Source organism: Haliotis rufescens, unplaced genomic scaffold (assembly GCF_023055435.1).
Source record: "Haliotis rufescens isolate VD_foot unplaced genomic scaffold, xgHalRufe1.0.p SCAF_1, whole genome shotgun sequence".
Classification (NCBI taxonomy): domain Eukaryota; kingdom Metazoa; phylum Mollusca; class Gastropoda; order Lepetellida; family Haliotidae; genus Haliotis; species Haliotis rufescens.
This window is the reverse complement of record NW_025963779.1, coordinates 77269066-77294448: the sequence shown is the minus strand read 5'-3', so window position 1 is coordinate 77294448 and position 25383 is coordinate 77269066. Positions and strand designations below refer to the sequence as shown.

The window sequence follows — 25383 nt, the reverse complement described above, 5'->3', positions numbered from 1 at the left end:
AGGAAGTACTGTTCTTCAAATATTAGTTCTGTCGTGATGCGCTGGACATATCAGCTGTTACAAACAGGTGGTTATTGTGATTTGAAACCTCTGATTGACCAATCAAAATCCAGTATTTCCAATGCCATTGTAGAACACAGGGTAACTATAGTATGTCTAGGATACAAATATGTTATGGCCAGTCATTTGGTAAGCATGGGGTAGGACCTAAGGTGTGTGAAAATTAAAGACTCAGTATTCAAAAGTATGCTTGTGAAACCTGCAAATGCAGACAACACCGCTCCCAGTGAATACTTCGTGGTTAACATTGCTTCAGAATAATATCCTTTGTGTACATGCACCCGTTCCTAACAGAATCATCCAGAAAGCTACGTTTCACGATAAACACAAGAAGTACAACCTATGAATGATTCTGAAGATGGATGGATGTGACAGTCTGTCGTGCACTTACGTGAGGTGCGTGCGTGCCTTCAGTGCGGACTTGTACTGGTCCGGACTAATGCCGGTTTTATAGTGCTATCCCACATTGGTCACCACTCGCCTCTTTCCCTTTCGGCTTGTCCCGGCAGTAGTACAACTTGGATACCCCACTCAGACACAGTTTACCCACTTCGAGCCGACCAGTCCTTGTGTTATCCCGGACGCCAGGCACGGAAACATCAAGTACCATCATTAACGTCTTTTGTTATGACGGCCGAGGATCGGACCACCGAGTCCACGGATGCGGTCACACTTACAAGATGATGACGAAAGGTTCCAAGTTGACTGTGAAGCTCAGGTAACAGCTTGTCCCAGATGTATAACAGGAGAAATTGAAGTCACCCCATTCTAAAGATTGATAATATGGCAGGGAACACATGTGCGCCCAAGTGAGGACACTAGACTAGTTACAAAGAATCCCAAGAACATCAAGTGGTACACTATTGGGTTTGTTCTGGTAGACGTTAAAAATGAGACTTTCATTCCAATATATGACTCTAAGGCGGTAAAAAAAACTCAGTAAACCCTTGTATCAGACACAAGAGGCAACTGTTGACAGATATTAAGATAGTTTAAGCTGACTGGCTCATCACCACCAAACCTGCTCCCAAAGCCAGGTGTGACATGGGCGTATCCTCTACTTGGTCACAGCTGACAGATTGACAAGGATTTACGCCGCACTCCGCATTATTCCAGCTATATGACGGCCACATGTAAATAATCGTGTCTGGACCAGACAATCCAGTGATAGACATCATGAGTATCGATCTACGCAATTTGGATACGATGACATGCATCAACCAAGTCAGCGAGCCTGACCACCAGATCCCGTTAGTCGCCTCTGACGGCAAGCATAGTCGCCATGATAAGCATAGGTTGCTGAAGACCTATTCTACCCGGATCTTCACGGGTCTCGGTACATTTACATTTTTGACTTATCTCCTGAAATCACAATGCCCTTGAAGATGAAACAAAGTACTGCTCACTGAATTACGATTTCATACACGTCTGCTAGGGATGCCATTTTGAAAGTATCTTTTGACCTACATATCATCCATTCCATCATATACATCACCTTGCCGACCCGTGAAGATCCGGGGTAGAATAGGTCTTCAGCAACCCATGCTTGCCGTAAAAGGGGACTATGCTTGTCGTAAGAGGCGACTAACGGGATCGGGTGGTCAGGCCCGCTGACTTGGTTGATGCATGTCATCGTGTCCCAATTGCGAGGATCGATGCTCATGATATTAATCACTGGACTGTCTGGTCCAGACTCGATTATTTACAGACCACCGTCATATGGCTGGAATATTGCTGAGTGCGGCGTTAAACAAAACAAAAAACATCACCTTGCCATAAGAGGCGACTATGCAAACGAACAAACATTCCACCCTTTTCTTCTCCACTGTCAACTTCCTTCAACGTAGAGTGGACGTAGTGTTATTCATAAACACGCTCTAAGGCTGCACCAGAAGAAGGACACAGAACTTGTACAAATTCTTTATTTATTTTCTCCTTTATAATACCCACGTCGAAGTCAATGCAGCATATATATATCTAGAGTCATACCGCAGCATCATTCACAGAATGAAGAACGTTATTGATTCTGTTAAATGCATGCTCCAGATTAGTAACAATCTTTGGCACATGCTCGAAATAACTTCCTTCTTATAGCGTCAGTTAACCATTCATTAAAAGAACAACGAAGTCTCAACCAGACCCGAATTATGTCAAGGTACTTTTTGCAGGTTTCCATATTTAGGTCACCACAGCAAATCCACCTTCGTTATCACTAGAAATATTGCTTACACATGCTGACATTAGTTTCAGTGGATATTTGACAAGAATTTGAAAAATAAATATTAAAATCTCTTCATCTGATGTTGCACATCCTACACCGAGGTTGGTTGTTCAGTGAGCTTGTCTGAGCGGGCACAGGTAGTCCAGCCGACACGCTCGCACGATTGTCTCTAGTTTCTTGAGCCAATCCCGAATCTGGAGCTGCTGCTCGTGGTTGTAGCACTTGGGGTTGCCGAAGTAGGCTCCTTCAGCCGCCTCGCCCGCCCCAGTAGGAAGTGTCGCATTCTCAGAAGGAACGCTCGTGCATTTCTGATCAGCTGAAACAAGAAAGGAAGAGGTGAGTGATGTTTTGTCTATGATGTACTCAATATGGGAGGTGTGGGGGGATTAAATACATTGGTGTGAGGGACTGGTCATACATTATAGGGAAAGAGGAGGGGACGGTCTATGAAAAACTGACACAGGGAACGAGGGAGGTAGTCAAAATTCATCACAACTGTAAGGGATGTGTGGGCACGACAGTTCTTTTTTTCAATAAAAGAGCGACATAAAATGGGGGTCGACAAAATATCTCTTCCTGTATTCTATTCCTTTACTGGTTGTATTCTAGTGAGTTTGTTTTAGTATATCCAGTTAGTTAGTCCAGCCAAAATTAACTCCATAATACCAGCCTTGTTCGGCAAGGGTGGAAATTGGACTTTTATAGTCAGTTAACTCTCTTGCCTCGGGAAGATGGCATCACGAGAAGAGGGGGATGACTCACCTTGACAAGGGCACAGTGCTGGGTGACATCCTTCTCCGGGTATAGTTGCCGTCTTCTGGTAGCAGTATCCTGAAACATGATCGTTATAATGCTGACAATAGTTCATTTACATGGGGCGACAAAAAATGTTCCATAAAAGGAGCATGTGACAGCAAAATATGATACAGACCTTAGACCAATCCCCCCTCACCCTCCACCCCGATAATAAATGACCAGTCACTACGTTAGGAGGTTTACATGTACATTACCAGCGCATCCTACTTGATACCCATTCATTGCTTATTCAGCAGATGCAACGCTCGATCAAAACCACTTGCAACAGCCTGTGTTAATATTGCTCAGTGGGGTGTTAAACAACAAACAATCAAAACAGTGATATCACGACGTAGGTTTGGAATGACGAAACTGCAAAGTTCCTCATTAACTGTATCGCGAATTCTCAGATTCTTTTTAAATCTTTAGGCATTGCAAAATGGTCAAACGTGCACCATATTTCTTACCATGTTTCCCGTAATTGTTGTGATGGTCCCAGAGGATGGAGCCGTCTTCAGCATAGCAACACCCTAGCTCACATTCACTCTGCATGTAGCATCTCAGCTCCGGGGGGAAGGGCGTGGCCCCAGGCGTGGTGTAGGGTATGGGTGTTGTTGTGACGGGGACAGGACGTACGGGTTGACCTACGTGATTTGGAGGGTGACCGTTGGGTCCGCCCCTTGCCCCTTGGGGTGGTGCCTGTCCTGCATGGGGTGGGGGGTGGGGGCCCCCTTGGTAAGGCCTTGCGTGTTGACCGTGAGGATATGGGGCGTGGCCCATGCCTCCATGGTATGGGGACATCCCGTATGGTGGATGGGGATGGTAGGGTCCTGGGTAAGGGTATCCTCTAGGGGGGTAGCCGTGAGGGACGGAGGTTGGGCCCTTGCCTGGGTAGGGTAAAGAGTGGTACTGAGCAGGAGGGTATTGAGCCACGGGGATGGTTTGTTGGGCGGCTGGGGGAAACGCCGGTGTTCCGGCTCCTGCTTTGACTTGAGCATCAGCTACAGCTGTTGGGAAACCAGGAGCACCCATGAGTGGCTTTCTGTCTGGGTATTTATACTGGGCTGGATTTGTGCCTTGTGCTACGAAGCCACCTGTTGGATTTGGTATAGCGTTGCCGCTAGGGTATTCGGCTTTTTGAGTCGCAACAGACGAGGTCTTGAGTGTAGGAGAGCCATTCGCTCCTTGAGCAGGAGTGTCGGCAACAGCGGTTGCAGCAACACCCGCGTCAGCAACACCTGCAGGGTTGAGGAAGGTGCTAGTAGTACCCTGACCCTGAACCTCAGCAGGCGCTGGTTGAGCTGGTGCAGCAGGTACGCCTTGAGGACTTGCAGGTCCTTGAAAACTCGCTCCCGGCCATGCTTGGTCTGACTGATTCTGAGCTTGAGCATAAGCTGCTGCTGCTGCTGCTGCAGTTGCAGCTGCAGGAGTTTGAGGATAGCCCTGATCCGGGTAACCTTGTTGCCCAGGGTAGCCCGAAGGAGCCATGTAGGCAGGGGGAGTTTGAAATGGAGATCCCTGGGGTGGGTACTGACCCTGACTATACTGAGCCACCGGGCCGGGGTACTGCTGAGACGGGTATTGGTACTGAGGCCCCGGTTGCTGAGCCTGAGGGTAACCAGCTGACGGAGCCCCATGGTATGCAGCCTGTGCACTAGGGTCTGACGCTGGGTATGGCTGACCCCCTTGGGGGTATGCAGTTTGGGCCGGAGCTGCGAAAGGATCTGTGTAAGCAACATCCCCGGGAGACTGCCCGGGGGTCAGCTGTCCTGCAGTGTTGGCGTTAAATCCTGCTGCCTGGGGTTCCGCTCCTTGCTGGGGGTATGCTACAGCGGGGTACGAGCCCTGTGCTGCTGCACCAGGGTACTGTTCGCCTAGCCCAGGGGTGGCATACGGGGGGTGGGCTTCAGGGGGGTAGCCCCCAGGGTAGGGATGTTGAGCCTGGGGGTATTGCCCGCTCGGGGGAGCATAGTGTGGCTGTTGGCCTCCCGGGGTTTGACCTTGAGATGGGACTACGTGAACTTCTTGGACTACAGCGCCTACAGAGACCTGGAACGGAAAGCAACGCTGATAATCAGGAACAATTAGCAGACAACAGAAACACGTTATAGGTTGTTGTATGCTTTCACATTCACACAACTTTTTTTCAGTTATATTAGGGCGTGTCAGCTTTGTCTGGGAGAAAACCCCACTTTTACACTTTGGTGAAACCAACGAGCGCCGATATGGTGCCGACAAACCAAAGATCCTAATCGGACCCGGAAATCGAACCAGTCTGATTTTGAACGACAAAGGGACGCAGCTATCACATTAGCCGACTTGGCCAATCATTTCGTCCAGTATCCCCGAATATCAACAAAATTAATTACTTTCTTTTGCAAATTCGTCTCGATTGGTCAGCATCGTGTCGCAGTAGGAAATTTAAGGATTACCTGATGAAATATTTTGTTGATGTGACAAATCCAATACAAGTCGTTTCAGTTACACTTGATCGGAAAATATGGTATATGTCGCCCTTTTACCAAATGATAGTATTTATCATTTATCCTTTGCACCTGTAATGTAATGAGATACGTGATTTTGAATATTCCCTTTGAAGTAAAGGCCGGGACTTGTGCTGCGTGAAGTATGGAGCTGGAGAACCAACAGTCGGTATATACAGAAACAGTATCCATGTCCTTTGGGTGCATCGCACTCTGCTTAAGCTGATCGCCACTCAATCTCATTAAAATCAGATAGTCTTCTCCGAGATACCTCAATGCTGCATGACGTTCACGTCAGGTGAATCTAAATTATCGGTACGAGTGAGAGAAGCTATATTCAAACATATCTGATTTCTGTAGCTCGCAAACGAATATTATTGTGAGTTCCGAATTCAAACAAATAAAGCCGCGCTATTATATTGTTTATTAAATCGTGTTGTCTCTGAGCGTCTTGGTATCTAAACCCTAAAGATTGTACTTCGAGGACATATTTGTGTTCTGTGACGATGCAATACATCGGGCACGCAAAAACATACACTTCGTAAGCAGTAACATACAAGTCGTCCGCAATAACACATACTTCCATGTCATTCATCAACTGCGTTAATAATATTAACGGAAAGGTGTCACCACCATACAAAGAGGAATGTCGTTTCAAATATCTCAGTGGGGGCACGGGTGGCCCAGTCGTCTAAGGCGCCGCGATTCGCTGTGCAGAGTTGCGTCCCTTGGGCACGCCAGAAACCTATGATCGTGGGTTCGAATCCCGGTTCGCCCCGATTATGTTTCTAGGTTTGTCAGCACCATACCCGTGCTCGTGGATTTCACCAAAGTGGTAAACGTCTGAGACCTGCATCACTTCGGGCTTTCCTTCCACATTAAGCTGACACGCCGCGATATAACTGGAATACTGTTAAAAAGCGGCGTTAAACCCAACTCACTCACTCAAATATCTCAGAAAACATTTTGGGTTATTAAATCTTGGTTCGGAAGACTGTACGTTCAGTACTTGCGCCTTTCAACCGTGCGTGCAATATAGTTCCCCGTACCTTATTTGTGTCGTAAACCGAGGATCGGATGGTTACAGTGTATGTCCCCGGTGCTCCTGCTATCTATCACTGACCTGCCTGGTCCAGACTCATGTTGTTTTAGGCCGCAGCTGGAATATTTGCTGATTACGTCGCAAAACATTTGCTCACTCACTCGATCGCGGCTTAACATTTATATGCACATGCGCATTTAACGCCCCTTTTACATCCCCAGTTTGATGCTATAAATAAAAGTTACCGTGTCAATTGTATCTAAAGAGGGCTTCAGGTCAGGTGGAAGTCTGTAGCGCCATTGGTTCCTTGTTTAGGCGTATGTTGTACGGATGATGGCGGATGTCTTGTTTTAGTATGCGTTAGCGACACGAGAACACATTAAATCATTAATATCTGGGTGACTCCTTAACAATAAAACTGCCAACGCTCTAGGCATGTTGTCGAGGAATTCTCCACATAATATAGTTTTAATTACACTTAAGCAACATTTAGAAACACAGTGTACGTAGTACTTGTTAATGGGTATAGCTCATTTCTATAAAATATATTATTTGTAGATTATACACAAGTTGACAGTTTAATTTAAATTCAGACGTAATTACTTTTGGGTTCTTGACACGCGTGTCCTCAAAGATGTCATGTCAAAGAATCGGACCCTACTTCAAAACATGAATAAATACGACACGTCTTTTAGTTCTTGTGTCCACATATTAAAATAAAACAACATAAAATCAACACGAACGACTTACCATCAAAGAAACAAACTACAAACCTGACAAAGAATTCCAACGGACAAAAACATTCCAAGATATATAGACCCAAACCCCATGTCCGCCATTTTGAGAAAGTTGCTCCTGTCGGAGCTCCCCAAGACTGAAATGTACACGGCGGCCGGCGTTATGACAACTTGGCACGTGGCATGATGTAGGACTCTACCTGCCTGTCTGCCATGAACCCTGGGTTTTATTGCGGCTCCATTGGGCTGGGATTACAGGAAGACTGGGTCCATCGTTTACATTACTGAACATTAGAGTCATTTGAAAGGTAATATTGAATAATGGACATGTCCTGAGGCGTGAGTGATTCTTGTCCACTGTCAGTGGTCATCACAGGGAAACAGTGTGTCCTCACTGATCCGTTGTCCCGTCCGTCATATATTTCAATGAACAGCTTTGTGGTGAAATAAATGAGCTGAGAGGACTTCAAAATGTCAAGTATATACGTATTGAGCAATAGAACCTAACCACGTGTCTAAATGGAAAATGTGGAAAAGAGATTTGGGCTAAACATGCACCAACGTAAATTCTTCATTTGGTTTTTTTCTCCTTGAAGCAGAAACATACCTGATATTTCGAAGATAAGGGACCATTCTCCTGGAGCAGTAACGCTGACATGCCTAATTGGAGATTTATTGACAAAGTGGAATCTCCATGCCAAGTGACGTTACATGTACCACGTTCACGTGACCCACGTACTACTACTACTACTACTACTACTGTGACTGCTACTGTTATTATTATTATTACTACTACTACTGTGACTACTACTACTACTACTATTACTACTACTACTATTACTACTACTATTATTATTACTAATATTATTACTACTAATATTACTACCACTACCACTGTGACTACTACTAATATTACTTCTAATACTACTGCTGTGACTACTACTACTATGACTACTACTACTAGTAATGTGACTACTACTACTACTACTACTAATGTGACTACTACTACTGTTACTACTACTACTATGACTACTACTACGATCTGTATTATTACTACTACTACTACTACTACTACTACTGTTACTACTGCTACTTCTACTACTGTTACTACTACTACTACTACCACTACTACAACAGCAACTGTTGTTACTGCTATTATTTTTGTTACTACAGTTCTTCAATCCCATGGACATTGTCATATCCCTCGTCCTTGTGTAGAGGTCTTCTCTTATAAATCATTAATATGGCCAGTGTTTCGAAGATGTTTCTGTTTATATTAAAAAGTAATTATGAAACTATAAAATTATGGTAATAATTTGTTATTTAATATATTTCAAGTTTCTACATTCATATTTCTACATGACCGACCGAAGACTGATGGATCATCTGCGTTGCGACATTGCTTGTCACGTGATGCAATATGACGTCATTCACGTTTGACAATCAGACATAACATTTATTCTCTGTGACATGGCAGCCACACAATGAATACTAGGAACACACGTTTGTTGCACAAGACAGCTTCCGATTATGTTATGTATAAAGCCATGTCGTGTCGCACTCAGCCTATCTCCGCCATCATGGGAAGAGTCAATAGTGAAACCGGATTTACTAGTTTCGCTAGTTCACGTGACTATCGCATTACTCAACACAGTCTAGGACCCTCGTATCAAATTGCATTCCTAAGTTCATTTCGCCATGAAGCGGAGTGATCGGCAATGGAGTTCTATTTATTTTGAACCCACAAAAACGTTTTATTAATCAGAAGCTATATTCCCCTTCAAACCAGGCAGCTGAGACAGGTGGTTTGAACCGCCCCGCCTGTAGACGCAGAGATTCAAAATGTAAGTGCCGTCGTAAATATGGTTGTGATACATATACACTTCCGGGCAAAAGAAAGTACACCCATGTTTGATGGTGGCTGAAAATGAAACAAACAAGAAATGGCTCTTCCATCAAACGGTGATGTGTTTGATCTGGTTAGTTGTGTTTTGGACCTAGGGTTTGCAGTGTTTCGGCGACTGTATTGAACTAGAAACGTTTTGATAACGTTTGTAAGTTTTTGGTCAATCCTTTTTGAATGATACTTTCATTTGGCCGTTTTTATTAGAACGTGTGTGTATTTCAAAACGTACTTAACGTTAGACACTGGTTGAAAAAAAAAAGGTATCTAACGGGGATTCGTTTAATCGTCGAAACTCTGAAACAAATGAAAATAAATATAGAGCTAAGACATGTCACCCATTGTACCTTTGTCCGACATATCAACTTCTGTGATAACCCTGTCAAGCGAGTTTTCAAATGACTCCACCCCACCTCTATCAGGAGACAATGTTCGATAAAATTGATTAGTTAGAGATATGCCCTTTAATATCATCAGGTGGAGAATAATATCAGTTACCATCACAACATAGAGCTTGAAGTATGAGTCAACACATCACTGTCTACATTAGATGGTGCCCAGAGAAAATTGTTGTACATTGAACATAAAATATAACATTGTATAGGAAATTTAGTAAAACACTATAGTTCTGTAAAGGTACGAGGTAAGATAATTGTAAAAATTCGGCGAGAATCACCAAGACCATGCTAAACCCACACACGTGGTTTCTTAACGTAATTGTTCATGATGATTGCAGACTTCTCACGTGGCAAATGGTTCGAATCGATTGCGTTATGGCGAGAACTGATTTTTCAGAATGACCTCCAGAGGTCCAAGCAAGGTATAGGTTGCACGTGCATTCTGAATCAGTTCACTTTGTTGCTTTTCGCTTGCCGTTGTCCGTTATGCACTCCGCCCAGTCAGGCCAAAACGCGTTCTTCATCCGTTCACAGTAAGCCCGTAGGTTGGCGAACGTCTCTGAAAATGTCAGAGACACCGATTACAGAAGCCACAATTGCATGGTATAAGAGTAGGAGGATTAAAATGACGCCATTACTGCACGTTAGTAGAGTAGAAAGTTTCTATTGACGCCATCATTGCTCGTTACAAGATATAACATGACATCATCACTGTATGTTATAAGAGATGAAGGTTTGCATTGACGCCACCTTGACATGTTACAGGGGTAGAAGGTTTACATTGACGCCATCACTGCATGTTACAAGAGAAGAAGGTTTACATTGACGCCATCACTGCATGTTACAAGTGAAGGTTTGCATTGACACCACCTTGACATGTTACAGAGAAGAAGGTTTACATTGACGCCATCACTGCATGTTACAAGTGAAGGTTTGCATTGACACCACCTTGACATGTTACAGAGAAGAAGGTTTACATTGACGCCATCACTGCATGTTACAAGTGAAGGTTTGCATTGACACCACCTTGACATGTTACAGAGAAGAAGGTTTACATTGACGCCATCACTGCATGTTACAAGAGAAGGTTTGCATTGACACCACCTTGACAGGTTACAGAGAAGAAGGTTTACATTGACGCCATCACTGCATGTTACAAGAGACGAAGGTTTACATTGACGCCATCACTGCATGTTACAAGAGAAGAAGGTTTACATTGACGCCATCACTGCATGTTACAAGTGAAGGTTTGCATTGACACCACCTTGACATGTTACAGAGAAGAAGGTTTACATTGACGCCATCACTGCATGTTACAAGAGAAGGTTTGCATTGACACCACCTTGACATGTTACAGGGAAGAAGGTTTACATTGACGCCATCACTGCATGTTACAAGTGAAGGTTTGCATTGACACCACCTTGACATGTTACAGAGAAGAAGGTTTACATTGACGCCATCACTGCATGTTACAAGAGAAGAAGGTTTACATTGACGCCATCACTGCATGTTACAAGAGAAGAAGGTTTACATTGACGCCATCACTGCATGTTACAAGAGACGAAGGTTTACATTGACGCCATCACTGCATGTTACAAGAGAAGAAGGTTTACATTGACGCCATCACTGCATGTTACAAGAGAAGAAGGTTTACATTGACGCCACCATTGCATGTTACAAGAGAAGAAGGTTTACATTGACGCCACCATTGCAAGTTACAAGTGAAGGTTTACATTGACGCCATCACTGCATGTTACAAGAGAAGAAGGTTTACATTGACGCCACCATTGCATGTTACAGGGGAAGAAGGTTTGCATTGACGCCATCACTGCATGTTACAAGAGAAGGTTTGCATTGACACCACCTTGACAGGTTACAGAGAAGAAGGTTTACATTGACGCCATCACTGCATGTTACAAGAGACGAAGGTTTACATTGACACCATCACTGCATGTTACAAGAGAAGAAGGTTTACATTGACGCCACCATTGCATGTTACAAGTGAAGGTTTGCATTGACGCCACCTTGACATGTTACAGGGGTAGAAGGTTTACATTGACGCCATCACTGCATATTACAAGAGAAGAAGGTTTACATTGACGCCATCACTGCATGTTACAAGTGAAGTTTTGCATTGACACCACCTTGACATGTTACAGAGAAGAAGGTTTACATTGACGCCATCACTGCATGTTACAAGAGAAGAAGGTTTACATTGACGCCATCACTGCATGTTACAAGTGAAGGTTTGCATTGACACCACCTTGACATGTTACAGAGAAGGTTTACATTGACGCCATCACTGCATGTTACAAGAGAAGGTTTGCATTGACACCACCTTGACAGGTTACAGAGAAGGTTTACATTGACGCCATCACTGCATGTTACAAGAGAAGAAGGTTTACATTGACGCCATCACTGCATGTTACAAGTGAAGGTTTGCATTGACACCACCTTGACATGTTACAGAGAAGGTTTACATTGACGCCAACACTGCATGTTACAAGAGAAGAAGGTTTGCATTGACGCCATCACTGCATGTTACAGGGGAAGAAGATTTACACGACGCCACCTTGACAGGTTACAGGGGAAGTAGGTTAACATTGACGCCACCATTGCATGTTACAAGAGAAGAAGGTTTCCATTGACGCAACCATTGCATGTTACAAGAGAAGAGGGTTTACATTGACGCCACCACTGCATGTTACAAGTGAAGGTTTACATTGACGCCATCACTGCATGTTACAAGAGAAGAAGGTTTACATTGACGCCATCACTGCATGTTACAAGAGAAGAGGGTTTACATTGACGCCATCACTGCATGTTACAAGTGAAGGTTTACATTGACGCCATCACTGCATGTTACAAGAGAAGAAGGTTTACATTGACGCCATCACTGCATGTTACAAGTGAAGGTTTACATTGACGCCATCACTGCATGTTACAGGGGAAGAAGATTTACACGACGCCACCTTGACATGTTACAGAGAAGAAGGTTTACATTGACGCCATCACTGCATGTTACAAGAGAAGAGGGTTTACATTGACGCCACCATTGCATGTTACAAGTGAAGGTTTACATTGACGCCATCACTGCATGTTACAGAGAAGAAGGTTTACATTGACGCCATCATTGCATGTTACAAGAGAAGAAGGTTTACATTGACGCCATCACTGCATGTTACAGGGGAAGAAGGTTTACATTGACGCCATCACTGCATGTAACAGGGGAAGAAGGTTTACATTGACGCCATCACTGCATGTTACAAGTGAAGGTTTGCATTGACACCACCTTGACATGTTACAAGAGAAGAAGGTTTACATTGACGCCATCACTGCATGTTACAAGAGAAGAGGGTTTACATTGACGCCACCATTGCATGTTACAAGTGAAGGTTTACATTGACGCCATCACTGCATGTTACAGAGAAGAAGGTTTACATTGACGCCATCATTGCATGTTACAGAGAAGAGGGTTTACATTGACGCCATCACTGCATGTTACAAGAGAAGAAGGTTTACATTGACGCCATCACTGCAAGTTACAAGTGAAGGTTTACATTGACGCCATCACTGCAAGTTACAAGTGAAGGTTTACATTGACGCCATCACTGCAAGTTACAAGTGAAGGTTTACATTGACGCCATCACTGCATGTTAAAATAATATGAGAGGGAGACACATGACGGTTATTCCGGTGCCGGAGTTTCGGACAAATGGAGTTTCAATATATACACCTTTTTTTCAAAAAGATTTGATTTAACTCACTCACTGATACACCTACAATATGGCTGAAATATCGCCGTTGTTACGCATTTTACAACTGGTCCATTCACCGGATGCCGTTTTATTGTGTCCCAGTCAAGGGAAAAGGTTATTTAGGTCTTTGTTAAGGTATTTAATTGAGAAACTTGATCTTCCCGGAAGGCCTAGACCTTACCTGACACGAGTTGTTCCCCCTTTGTCCCTGGCATGTGCCATCTGAACTGTGACAGCTGTCCGAAAATGGCTGCGTCTGTTTCACAAGGTTTGTCGCCGAAAAGGAACTGTTTGTCTCCTTTCAGAAAAGGATAATGTGTATATTTAGAGGGAGCTGGTTAGCTTTGTTTGTTTGTTTGTTGTTTAACGCCGCACTCAGCCATATTCCAGATTCTGGACCAGACAATCCAGTGATTGACATCATGAGCATCGATCAACGTAATTGGGATACGATGACATCAACCAAGTCAACGAGCCTGACCACCCGATCTCGTAATCGCCTCTTACGACAAGCGAGGCGGTCGGGTAGCCTAGTGGTTAAAGCGTTCGCTCGTCACGCCGAAGACCCGGGTTCGATTCCCGACATGGGTACAATGTGTGAAGCCCATTTCTGGTGTGCCCCGCCGTGATATTGCTGGAATATTGCTAAAAGCGGCGTAAAACCATACTCACTCACGCTTACGACAAGCATAGTCCCCTTTTACAGCAAGCATGGGTTGCTGAAGATTTCTTGTAACCCGGATCTGCAAGGGTTGAGCTGGTTTGCAGGAGTATGGCATCATACACACTCACGTTTATTGATTTCATTGTGTAACTTATATAACTAAAGAGACACTAAGTCTCATCTTAACAACCAGTATAACCGGTACAGTAGCTCACCCTAATTCAGTGACATAATGCGAGGGGTGAGGATTCGCTAAACGAGCTGTTTTGTACAAAAGTCTTTCTATCCAGCACTTGGATACAGTGGGGTTGATGGTGTATCTGTGTGTTCTCAAATAAAATGCCTATTAACTCATGTCTATATTCAACTGCCTCCGTGGTCTAGTGGTAAAGCGGCCGCCCGGACAGCGGAAGGTCCGGGGTTCGATCCACGGCCACGTCATACGAAAACACATTATCAGATGGTACTTGTTGTTACACTGTCTGGCGCTCGGTATTAAGGGGGTAAAACAAGGACTGGTCGGCTCGGAGTCAGTATACTGTGTCTGAGTGGGGTATTCATGTTAAACTGCAGCATGGTATCTCAGTGGGCTTGCACTATAAACAGGGTATGAAACTCCCAAAAATTTCAGCCAGACCACAGGACTGGCTAGCTGAAATACTTGCCAGCCCTGACCAAAACCTGCCTGCCCACTATAATCATATGTTTCTCAGGATAATTTAATTAAAAATATGAAAACTGATTGCTTGTAGCATAAGCGCATCGCTAAATGTTAGGTTGTCTAAAAGCTAACGGGGTTTCTTTTTGGTTACATTTTATCATTCATCTTTACATGTGAATTAATGCTTATCATCGGGAAATATTTAGAATATTTTTACATTTGAAATATAAACCGACCGTCGGGCAGGGGGATTTGAAAATCTGACAGCCCGAGTTGAAATCAACCCGTCTCGGACGGTAGGGCAGGCTAGTATTTCGAACACTGCTATAAATCGGCATCGGTCCGGACTAGTGCAAGCAGCCACAAACACATACACGTGCATGCACGTCGCTATATAAATGCAATAATCTTGGACGCGACGTTAAACTCTATTTCACCTCACCTCACCATATCAATATTCCATATCAAACCTATTTAATTGTTGACCTTGAAAATGTGGATTAACGCGAAGTGTGCACGCCGGTGTTATAACTCCATAAACCCAAGACAATATTGAATTTTAATTTTTATCAATAAAAATATTTTTAAAACAATCAAAGGCCGCTCATTTATTCATTAGTTGACAAAAGACCGTAGACAACAATACGAAATCAGTGACATCAGTCAGCACAATCTATCATCAGCCAATCGGTAGTCCGATAGTGGGTGCGAGCTAAAACAATATTCGGTTTAAAGAAACACATGTAAAGTAAACTACGTTAATAACGAACACGCTTATAACGAACTGACGGATTTCAAATACTGGTATTTTGGCCCCGTCAATTTGCTGTATATATGCCTAAATGAACTACGATTATAACGAACTGAAATTAGTGGTCCCTTTGAGTTCGTTATAACCGTAGTTTACTGCAAATGCATGCCAATTGTTTACATGAAAAAACACACGGGAACATTTGGTCAAAATACGGAATTCATTGATTCACAATGTTCCACAAAATAACCTTACTCTGTGTTCAGAAATTAGAAATGAGTTGGTTATAGTTTGGTGACTAAAGTACGTGAAATGTAACGTTAGAGTAGATCCACCCACCTAGGTAGGACGAAATAGCTCTCAGGTCAGCCTCCATGATCTGCAGCATTTCCTCGTAGCCGTGGCGCCCAATGCCGTGACCATTGGTTTGACTTTTCACATTCCGCGCCACAACCCATATAAGAAGTTTGGGAACACCGACGACCCTGTGTAACCAGTCCTTGTTGTCATACACCCACCGACACAGCACCAAGCACCTTAGAATGAAAACCATTGACACTGACGATCTGTGTTGTCATGATAGCACCTTGTAACAACTTATTGTCATAGCACCCCGCACCTCGTAACACCTTATTGTCATAGCACCCCGCACCTTATAACACGTTATTGTCATAGCACCCCGCACCTTATAACACCTTATTGTCATAGCACCCCGCACCTTATAACACTTTATTGTCATAGCACCCCGCACCTTATAACACTTTATTGTCATAGCACCCCGCACCTTATAAGACTTTATTGTCATACCACCCCGCACCGTATAACACCTTATTGTCATAGCACCCCGCACCTTATAACACTTTATTAGCATAGGACCCCGCACCATATAACACGTTATTGTCATACCACCCCGCACCTTATAACACCTTATTGTCATAGCACCCCGCACCTTATAACACTTAATTGTCATAGCACCCCGCACCTTATAAGACCTTATTGTCATAGCACCCCGCACCTTATAACACTTTATTGTCATATCACCCCGCACCTTATAACACCTTATTGTCATAGCGACCCGCACCTTATAACACCTTATTGTCATAGCACCCCGCACCTTATTACACCTTATTGTCATAGCACCCCACATCTTATTACACCTTATTGTCATAGCACCCCGCACTTTTTTTACACTTTATTGTCATAGCACCCCGCACCTTATTACACCTTATTGTCAAAGCACCCCGCACCTTATAACACTTTATTGTCATATCACCCCGCACCTTATAACACTTTATTGTCATAGCACCCCGCACCTTATAACACTTTATTAGCATAGGACCCCGCACCATATAACACTTTATTGTCATATCACCCCGCACCTTATAACACTTTATTGTCATAGCACCCCGCACCTTATAACACTTTATTAGCATAGGACCCCCCACCATGTAACACGTTATTGTCATAGCACCCCGCACCTTATAACACTTTATTGTCATAGCACCCCGCACCTTATAAGACTTTATTGTCATAGCACCCCGCACCTTATAACACTTTATTGTCATAGCACCCCGCACCTTATAACACTTTATTGTCATAGCACCCAGCACCTTATAACACTTAATTGTCATAGCACCCCGCACGTTATAAGACTTTATTGTCATTGCATCCCGCACCTTTTAACACTTTATTGTAATATCACCCCGCACCTTATAACATTTTATTGTCATACCACCCCGCACCTTATAACACTTTATTGTCATAGCGACCCGCACCTTATAACACTTTATTGTCATAGCACCCCACACCTTATTACACCTTATTGTCATAGCACCCAGCACCTTATTACACCTTATTGTCATAGCACCCCGCACCTTATAACACTTTATTGTCATAGCACCCCGCACCTCATAACACTTTATTGTCATAGCAACCCGCACCTTATAACACCTTATTGTCATAGCACCCCGCACCGTATAACAACGATTGTCATAGCACACCGCACCTTATAACACTTTTTTGTCATAGCACCCCGCACCTTATAACACTTTATTGTCATAGCACCCCGCACCTTATAACACTTTATTGTTATAGCACCCCGTACCTCATAACACTTTATTGTCATAGCAACCCGCACCTTATAACACCTTATTGTCATAGCACCCTGCACCTTATAACAACTAATTGTCATAGCACACCGCACCTTATAACACCTTATTGTCATAGCACCCCGCACCTTATAACACTTTATTGTCATAGCACCCCGCACCTTAAAACACCTTACTGTCATAGCACACCCCACCTTATAACACTTTATTGTCATGGCAACCCGCACCTTATAAGACTTTATTGTCATACCACCCCGCACCTTATACCACCTTATTGTTATAGCACCCCGCACCTTATAACACCTTACTGTCATAGCACCCCGCACCTTATAACACTTTATTGTCATACCATCCCGCACCTTATAACACCTTATTGTCATAGCACCCCGCACCTTATAACACTTTATTGTCATATCACCCCGCACCTCATAACACCTTATTGTTATAGCACCACATACCTTAAAATGAAAACCATTTACAATCCTTATTGTCACCATGTACTCTAGAATACAACACAATAACAGTCCGTGTTGCCATAGCTCCAGGCACTCTAACATACAACACACTAACAATCCTTGCCATATCACCACCAGGCACTCTAGAATACAACACACTAACAATCTTTGTCATATCACCAGGCACTCTAGAATACAACACACTAACAATCATTGCCATATCACCACCAGGCACTCTAGAATACAACACACTAACAATCCTTGCCATAGCACCACCAGGCACTCTGGAATACAACACACTAACAATCTTTTCCATACCAACAGGCACTCTGGAATACAACACACTAACAATCTTTTCCATAGCACTATGCACTCTAGAATACAACACATTAACAATCTTTGCCATACCACCAGGCACTCTAGAATACAACACACTAACAATCCTTGCCATATCACCAGACACTCTAGAAAACAACACACTAAGAATCTTTGTCATATCACCAGACACTCTAAAATACAACACACTAACAATCCTTGCCATATCACCAGGCACTCTAGAATACAACACACTACAAATACTTGCCATATCACCAGGCACTCTAGAATACAACACACTAACAATCTTTGCCATATCACCAGGCACACCGGGCACTCTAGAATACAACACACTAATAATCTTTGCCATAGAACTATCCACTCTAGAATACAACACATTAATAATCTTGCCATAGCACTATGCACTCTAGAATACAACACATTAATAATATTTGCCATATCACCAGGCACTCTAGAATACAACACACTAACAATCTTTGCCATATTACCAGGCACTCTAGAATACAACACACTAACAATCTTTTCCATACCAACAGGCACTCTAGAATACAACACACTAACAATCCTTGTCATATCACAAGGCACTCTAGAATACAACACACTAACAATCTTTTCCATACCAACAGGCACTCTAGAATACAACACACTAACAATCTTTGCCATAGCACCAGACACACTAGAATACAACACACTAACAATCTTTGCCATACCACCAGACGCTCTAGAAAACAACACACTAACAATCTTTGCCATAGCTCCAGGCACTCTAGAATACAACACACTAACAATCCTTGCCATACCACCAGACACACCAGGCACTCTAGAATACAACACACTAACAATCTTTGCCATAGCACCAGGCACTCTAGAATACAACACACTAACAATCTTTGCCATAGCTCCAGGCACTCCAGAATACAACACACTAACAATCCTTGCCATATCACCAGACACACCAGGCACTCTAGAATACAACACACTAACAATCCTTGCCATATCACCAGACACACTAAAATACAACACACTAATAATCTTTGCCATACCACCAGTTCCATACAACTCAGGTGCAACCGATAAAGAGAATTTGTGATCAGTTTCACGAACATTCTCCAATGCCGGGATTCTATGTTAACAAATACGAAAATATAATGAACTAACCAATACAAGTTTTCTTCCGCCATTTTTTGGAATGCACGAGCAATGGCCCTCTGCTCCGGGTTCAAATGGCTGTTGAGGTCAATATTTAAGTTCTGATTCAGGAAGTCAATGGAAAACTGTGAATCACTGATTATTTTTCCATTGTAGATCATCCAGGGAAACTTGCCTTTCGGAGATCTTTTACGCCCATGCTGGTTCTGGGAAATAGAAATGGCAATGTCACATTGAGAACCTTGCAATTACATAGTCATTACACAGCTGGCTCGTATCTCACCCAATATGTTGTATCACAATACAAAACTCTCTTTATCTGTCTTCATCTTATTATTATTTCTCTCTGTCCATCTGTCTGTCTGTCTGTCTGTCTGTCTCTCTCTCTCTCTCTCTCTCTCTCTGTCTCTCTCTCTCTGGCTCTCTGTGTGTCTCTCTCTCTCTCTCTCTCTCTCTCTCTCTCTCTCTACATGGAAACCGTTTAAGTACTTACAGTATACGGGATCCTGGCCATCCGTAAGTAGGTCTCCAATTTAACGGCAAACGGCGTAAGGCTGGGAGCCTGGGGGCCACGCCCTATTTGGTACAGCACGATCTTGGGTTGGCTGCTAGCATGTAACAAGGTTGGAATAAGTGAAACATATCGTTCATCTGAAAAAGGGTCTAGAGTTACTTCAGCAACGTTCGCCGCAATCACCACCCCAGCGCACGCTGAAAATCCACAATGGAGCAGGTGTGGTGAGGTTGCCTAGGGGCAACGTTCTCTCGTCACTCCGACGAGTTCGATTACCCAATGGACACAATGTCTGAAGCCCATTTGTGGTGTAACCCGCAGTGATATTACTGGAATGTTGCTAAAAGCGGCGTAAAACCATACTCACTCACTCACTCATTGACAATGGAGTAGTATACACAATACAGTCACGCGACTACACCTGAAACCTCTGTGTGTCACATCCGCAGCCTGTTTCAGTAGAAATGTACTAAAGAACCACAGGTACAGAAAATAGTATTTATTAAATGGTATACGTGTTGAGTGGTGATGATGTGATAAACATCTTATGTGTCCCCCATCCATACAAGCCGACATTTATACATTTTTCATTAATGTTTTATCAAATTCTGTGAACATATTTTTAGATACATATGATAGAGTTTTCGAATGGTTAAACACACAATACAGAGAGGCTAAAGTATACATATAGATATGGTGTCTTACCTTTACTCGTGTTTTCTTTTGCATCAATACAGTACTTGGTATTATTTCAAGAATTAAACATTGAAAAATCTTTTTTTTTTAAACCATTAAAATAAAGCGATTGCACTTTATAAAAATTGCTGCATTCATGTATACATACACATTCACACGATTGCTGATGCGGCGTTTAGCAAAACTCACTCACTATATTTTACTAGAAGTATGTACATCACCATTCAGACAATTGGACGCGGCCATTTTGATTTGTTTCAAGAAGGGTGGTATGAACATGACAAACATTAAAAAGCAACAAATGCAATAGTTATGCACGAGAAAGGTCTCTATTCTCTCTATTCTGATGTGGTGTCGGCCAGGTACGCGTAGAACAGGTTATGGGAATGTATTATTGATATATTACCAGGTGATGAAGAAGGAATTACTGTGCCAGTGGATGGAGTTTTGGTATATTCTTATTACTACCCAACAGTGTTTGATTTTATATTATATTCGTAAATGCTAGGATCAGTCCTTCATTGGATTTGGACATTGTTTCAGATATACCTTTTCATTTGTTTTAGCATGACGTTCCTACCGTATAGCGTCCCGTACACTACTAGTAGGGTGGGGAGGAGACCATACCCTATAAGTGCCTTCCTATAAAGGCCTACACATTGGGGGTACACGGCACATATGCCTACACATACACGTTGTACAGATTTACGTAGTGGCTTAATTTCGATGGTATGTTTGACCTCTTATAGGCATTGTAGTGGTTTAGAAGTAGTGAAATTGGATTTCTTAAAATTCCTTTTACAAATGGCAATGATACAATTCTGAAACACATTTTACTTATTACTATTTACGAGTGATAGTACCATTGGTGTTGAAGTAAATGCAATAAAATATGTATATTTCAGAACTCTTTTCATGAAATGTTGAAGGCGAAATAGACAGCCTTGTTTCCTATCTTATATACTTTAAAACACCGCGCACATACCTCACTGTTTTGTGTGCGTGTTTTCCAGTCGTAAAGTCCGATAAATATATCCAACTGATACTCCTCATACAATGTTTTTATCTTTAAATACCAAGCCACGTGACTACACGTCTAGCCCCGTCTGTTTGTATGGGGGGAGGCATGACTGGTTTGTCGGTTGACGAAGCAGAAAAAGGCTATTTACCAACGTCAGCTTGTTTCACAATGGTTAGAAAAGAAATATACGATGTTTGCATGTGATTCCTGTAGTAGGTTATATGTGTCAGTCGTAGTAGGTTATATGTGTTAGCTGTAGTAGGGCACATATACTTGCTTTAGTAGGTTATATGTGTCAGTCGTAGTAGGTTTTATCATACAATGGGTAGGTTTCTCGGCAGGATAAAGACAACGGATAAAAACGATATCCGTTGGGGTCATATGCGGATAGAGATGCAAATATCAAAGGTCAAGTAGGGACTACTTTCAGTGTTTATAAACAAACATGGCGTCGAACTGCGAGGTAACTAAGGCATTTTATAAGTTTTGGCAACTTTGGAGATATAAATTTCGAAACAATTTTGCGAGGGCACTAGGCCTAGCAAAGCGGGATCAATGGCCATATCTGTGCTTGTAGACCTCTGCGGCTTGAAACCTTTTCCACAAATAAAAACAGTTGGATTTAGGCGAAATATGTATGAATTGTTACCTTCGTTTTGGCGCTGTGTGTACATCTGACTGAACTTCTTAACGTTATGACAGGCAACTGTCAACAACGTCGGAACGTGGCCGTGACGTCTCATAGACTAGGGTTAGAGTAGCTTCCCTTTGACAAAGGGCAGTTACTCTAGCGGACAGACCGATGGATTGCCGCGAAAGGCAAGTAAAAACAATTGTTGTTTTGCGTATATGTTTTATTTTGTGTAGGCCTCGGTAGTTGAGTAGGTGAGATGTCTGACCCTGTGGGCCGGCGATTTGATTCCTAACTCAGAAAGAGTGGGTTCGAATCCAAGATGGGACTCAACCCAAAAAAGTACTAGTATTTGTACTTTACTAAGGACGTGGTATACTAAATAAAACAATTGTTACATGCGACCACTTTTTAAATGACATTGTGTATTCATGGCATTTAGAAGTTGGTATGATGAGCAAGGGAGATAGTTCTATGGATATTTAACTTCTTTATCACAATGAATGCGACGCTTCGATGTAAATACACACATCGTTATCAAGCAAGTGCTGAGATTCTTCTTCTCTACGTTGGTGGGTTTGTTGATGACTGACGGACGGACGGGCGGACGGACGGACGAGTGACGAAAACCCATGACATAAAACACACTTTGACAACGTCACGGTGCGCTAACAAGGGGAAATATTGTATCGATGTGCTTTTTTAATCGCATTTTGTAGAGTTGCTTTTTATCTGTCCACGACATCCGCGTTTGAAGTTTCACACTCCAATAGTGTACATGCCGTTAAGTTCAACTGCCTGGAATACTATTTTTGAAACGTTCTTCATAAAATTGCTGTGTCAGTCAGACTTTCCTCTTCACTGTTATCTTAGTGCTATTAATTTCATCTGCGCGATTCGGATTGTTCCCCTGAGGTTTTCGTGTGACTGTAGAGCTAGGTCTTCCCAGGGTGATGATTGTGGGTTCGAATCCCAGTTCGCCCCGATTATGTTTCTAGGTTTGTCAGCACCATACCCGTGCTCGTGGGTTTCACCTAAGTGGAAAACGTCTGAGACCTGCATCACTTCGGGCTTTCCTCCCACATTAACCTGACACGCCGTGATATAACTGGAATAATGTTACAAGCGGCGTTAAACCCAACTCACTCACTTCCCAGGGGGGGAGGTGCTCCAGTCGACTAAGGAGCGGCAGAAACCTATGACCGTGCTCGTGAGTTTCACCCAATTTGTCAACGTATCAAGATGATAAAGGTGTTAGGATCTACACCGAAACGTCGCACTAATTGTAATAAAGAAGTTGTTCATCCATAGAACTCGTCTTACTTCATCACACCAACTTCTAAATGCCACTCAAAGAAGTTATGGTGAAATATTAGCAGCGTAAAACTGCTTTCTCACCCATTCACTCAAAACAACACGGACGTACCTCATGTTCCAGCTTTCAGTGTCCTATAGCTAGTCCTAAATACCAGGTCACGGGACGACACGCCGAGCGCTTTCTGGTTGTCGGGTGGACGCAGAAAATGCTTTCTAACCAGGTCAACTAGATTTACAACAGATATAAAAGAGATACGTGATGGGTGACACCAATTGTAGTAGGTTATATGTATTAGCTGTAGTAGGTTATATGTACTTGATGTAGTAGGTTATATGTATTAGCTGTAGTAGGTTATATGTACTTGATGTAGTGGGTTATATGTATTAGCTGTAGTAGATTATATGTACTTGATGTAGTAGGTTATATGTACTTGATGTAGTGGGTTATATGTATTAGCTGTAGTAGATTATATGTACTTGATGTAGTGGGTTATATGTATTAGCTGTAGTAGGTTATATGTACTTGATGTAGTGGGTTATATGTATTAGCTGTAGTAGGTTATATGTACTTGATGTAGTGGGTTATATGTATTAGCTGTAGTAGGTTATATGTACTTGATGTAGTGGGTTATATGTATCAGCTGTAGTAGGTTATACGTACTTGATGTAGTGGGTTATATGTATTAGCTGTAGTAGGTTATATGTATTAGCTGTAGGAGGTTACATGTGCTTGCTGCTGTAGGTTACATGTACTTGCTGTAGTAGAGTATATGTGCTTGCTGTTGCAGATTGTATATGGATGCTGTAGTCAGTAATATGCTTGCTTAATTAGGTTATGTGTGCTCCTTTTAGTAGTAATATGTGTTAACTTTTGTACATAATGTGTTCACCTGAGGAGGAAATATAAGTTCCCTTATTTGGCGTTATGTATTGTTCACAGCATTTCGTAAACTGTATAACATATTCATCACTTCATCAACGATGCTTTCCAATGTTTAATGAGGTTGTGCACCATGTCCAAACAAGGGCCATATCGTTCAAGAGTCAACGTCTCGCGTGAGAATTTGTCGTTTTGAAGCTGGCCAAGGGGGGTTATATTGCAAGATTTGTAACCATGGATGCCATTCTGGATGTGCATGCGAGACCGTATGCTGGTGCAATCCGGCCGGAAGTCATCCTCATGGACGATAACGCACCTTATTGTGCTAGGGTCATTGATGCCTACTTAGAGGAGAAACCATTGCCCGCATAGTGGCCTGCCCGGTCACCAGACCTGAACCCCATCCAAAACATGTGGAACGAGCTGCAGATCCGGCAACTCTATGGGAACTTGGCAATGACTTTACAGAAGTGTGGAACAGTTGTGGGGGTTGGGGGGTGGGGGTGTGTGTCCGGACCCTTTGAAACCAAACGTACTATGTTGAAGACAACCCCATCTCCCTCTCCCACTTTTCGTTGGAATGTCCACTGTATATAGAAAGCATATAAGTAATTTCTCTACTTATTAATATGAATGTATATCCTTCCAGATATGATGCATCCAGAATTGGAACTGCAGTAAAAGTTTACTCATATAATTCCATTTATTAAAATTGTGTGACCAAAGAAAACTGGTTACCCATTGTACATGTGTTTGGCTTTCCCTTTCTAACTTTCAGATGGATGGAGACCTAAACTTATTAT

The 25383-nt window shown here is 42.8% G+C and overlaps 2 protein-coding genes across 3 annotated transcripts; both read right to left on the bottom strand.

Moving 5' to 3' along the window:
* Positions 1–1968: 1968 nt before the first annotated feature.
* On the bottom strand, positions 1969–8012 carry LOC124147861 (calcium-binding protein P-like). The gene is made up of 4 exons (XM_046518665.2): positions 7375–8012; positions 3544–5125; positions 3044–3112; positions 1969–2597 (listed from the first exon to the last, which is right to left on the bottom strand). Exons 1-4 carry the CDS (start codon positions 7438–7440, stop codon positions 2392–2394), a joined length of 1923 nt encoding a protein of 640 aa, XP_046374621.1. The 5' UTR covers positions 7441–8012; the 3' UTR covers positions 1969–2391.
* Positions 8013–9509: 1497 nt separating this feature from the next.
* Positions 9510–23926, bottom strand: LOC124147860 (failed axon connections homolog). Of its 2 annotated transcripts, none has more exons than XM_046518663.2 (6): positions 23810–23926; positions 20015–20129; positions 19531–19727; positions 15813–16009; positions 13579–13695; positions 9510–10198 (listed from the first exon to the last, which is right to left on the bottom strand). In XM_046518663.2, exons 1-6 carry the CDS (start codon positions 23812–23814, stop codon positions 10092–10094), a joined length of 738 nt encoding a protein of 245 aa, XP_046374619.2. In that variant the 5' UTR covers positions 23815–23926; the 3' UTR covers positions 9510–10091. The 2 variants fall into 2 exon arrangements, with proteins under 2 accessions (XP_046374619.2, XP_046374620.2); XM_046518664.2 differs by having other exon boundaries at positions 20015–20126; positions 23810–23902.
* Positions 23927–25383: the final 1457 nt, after the last annotated feature.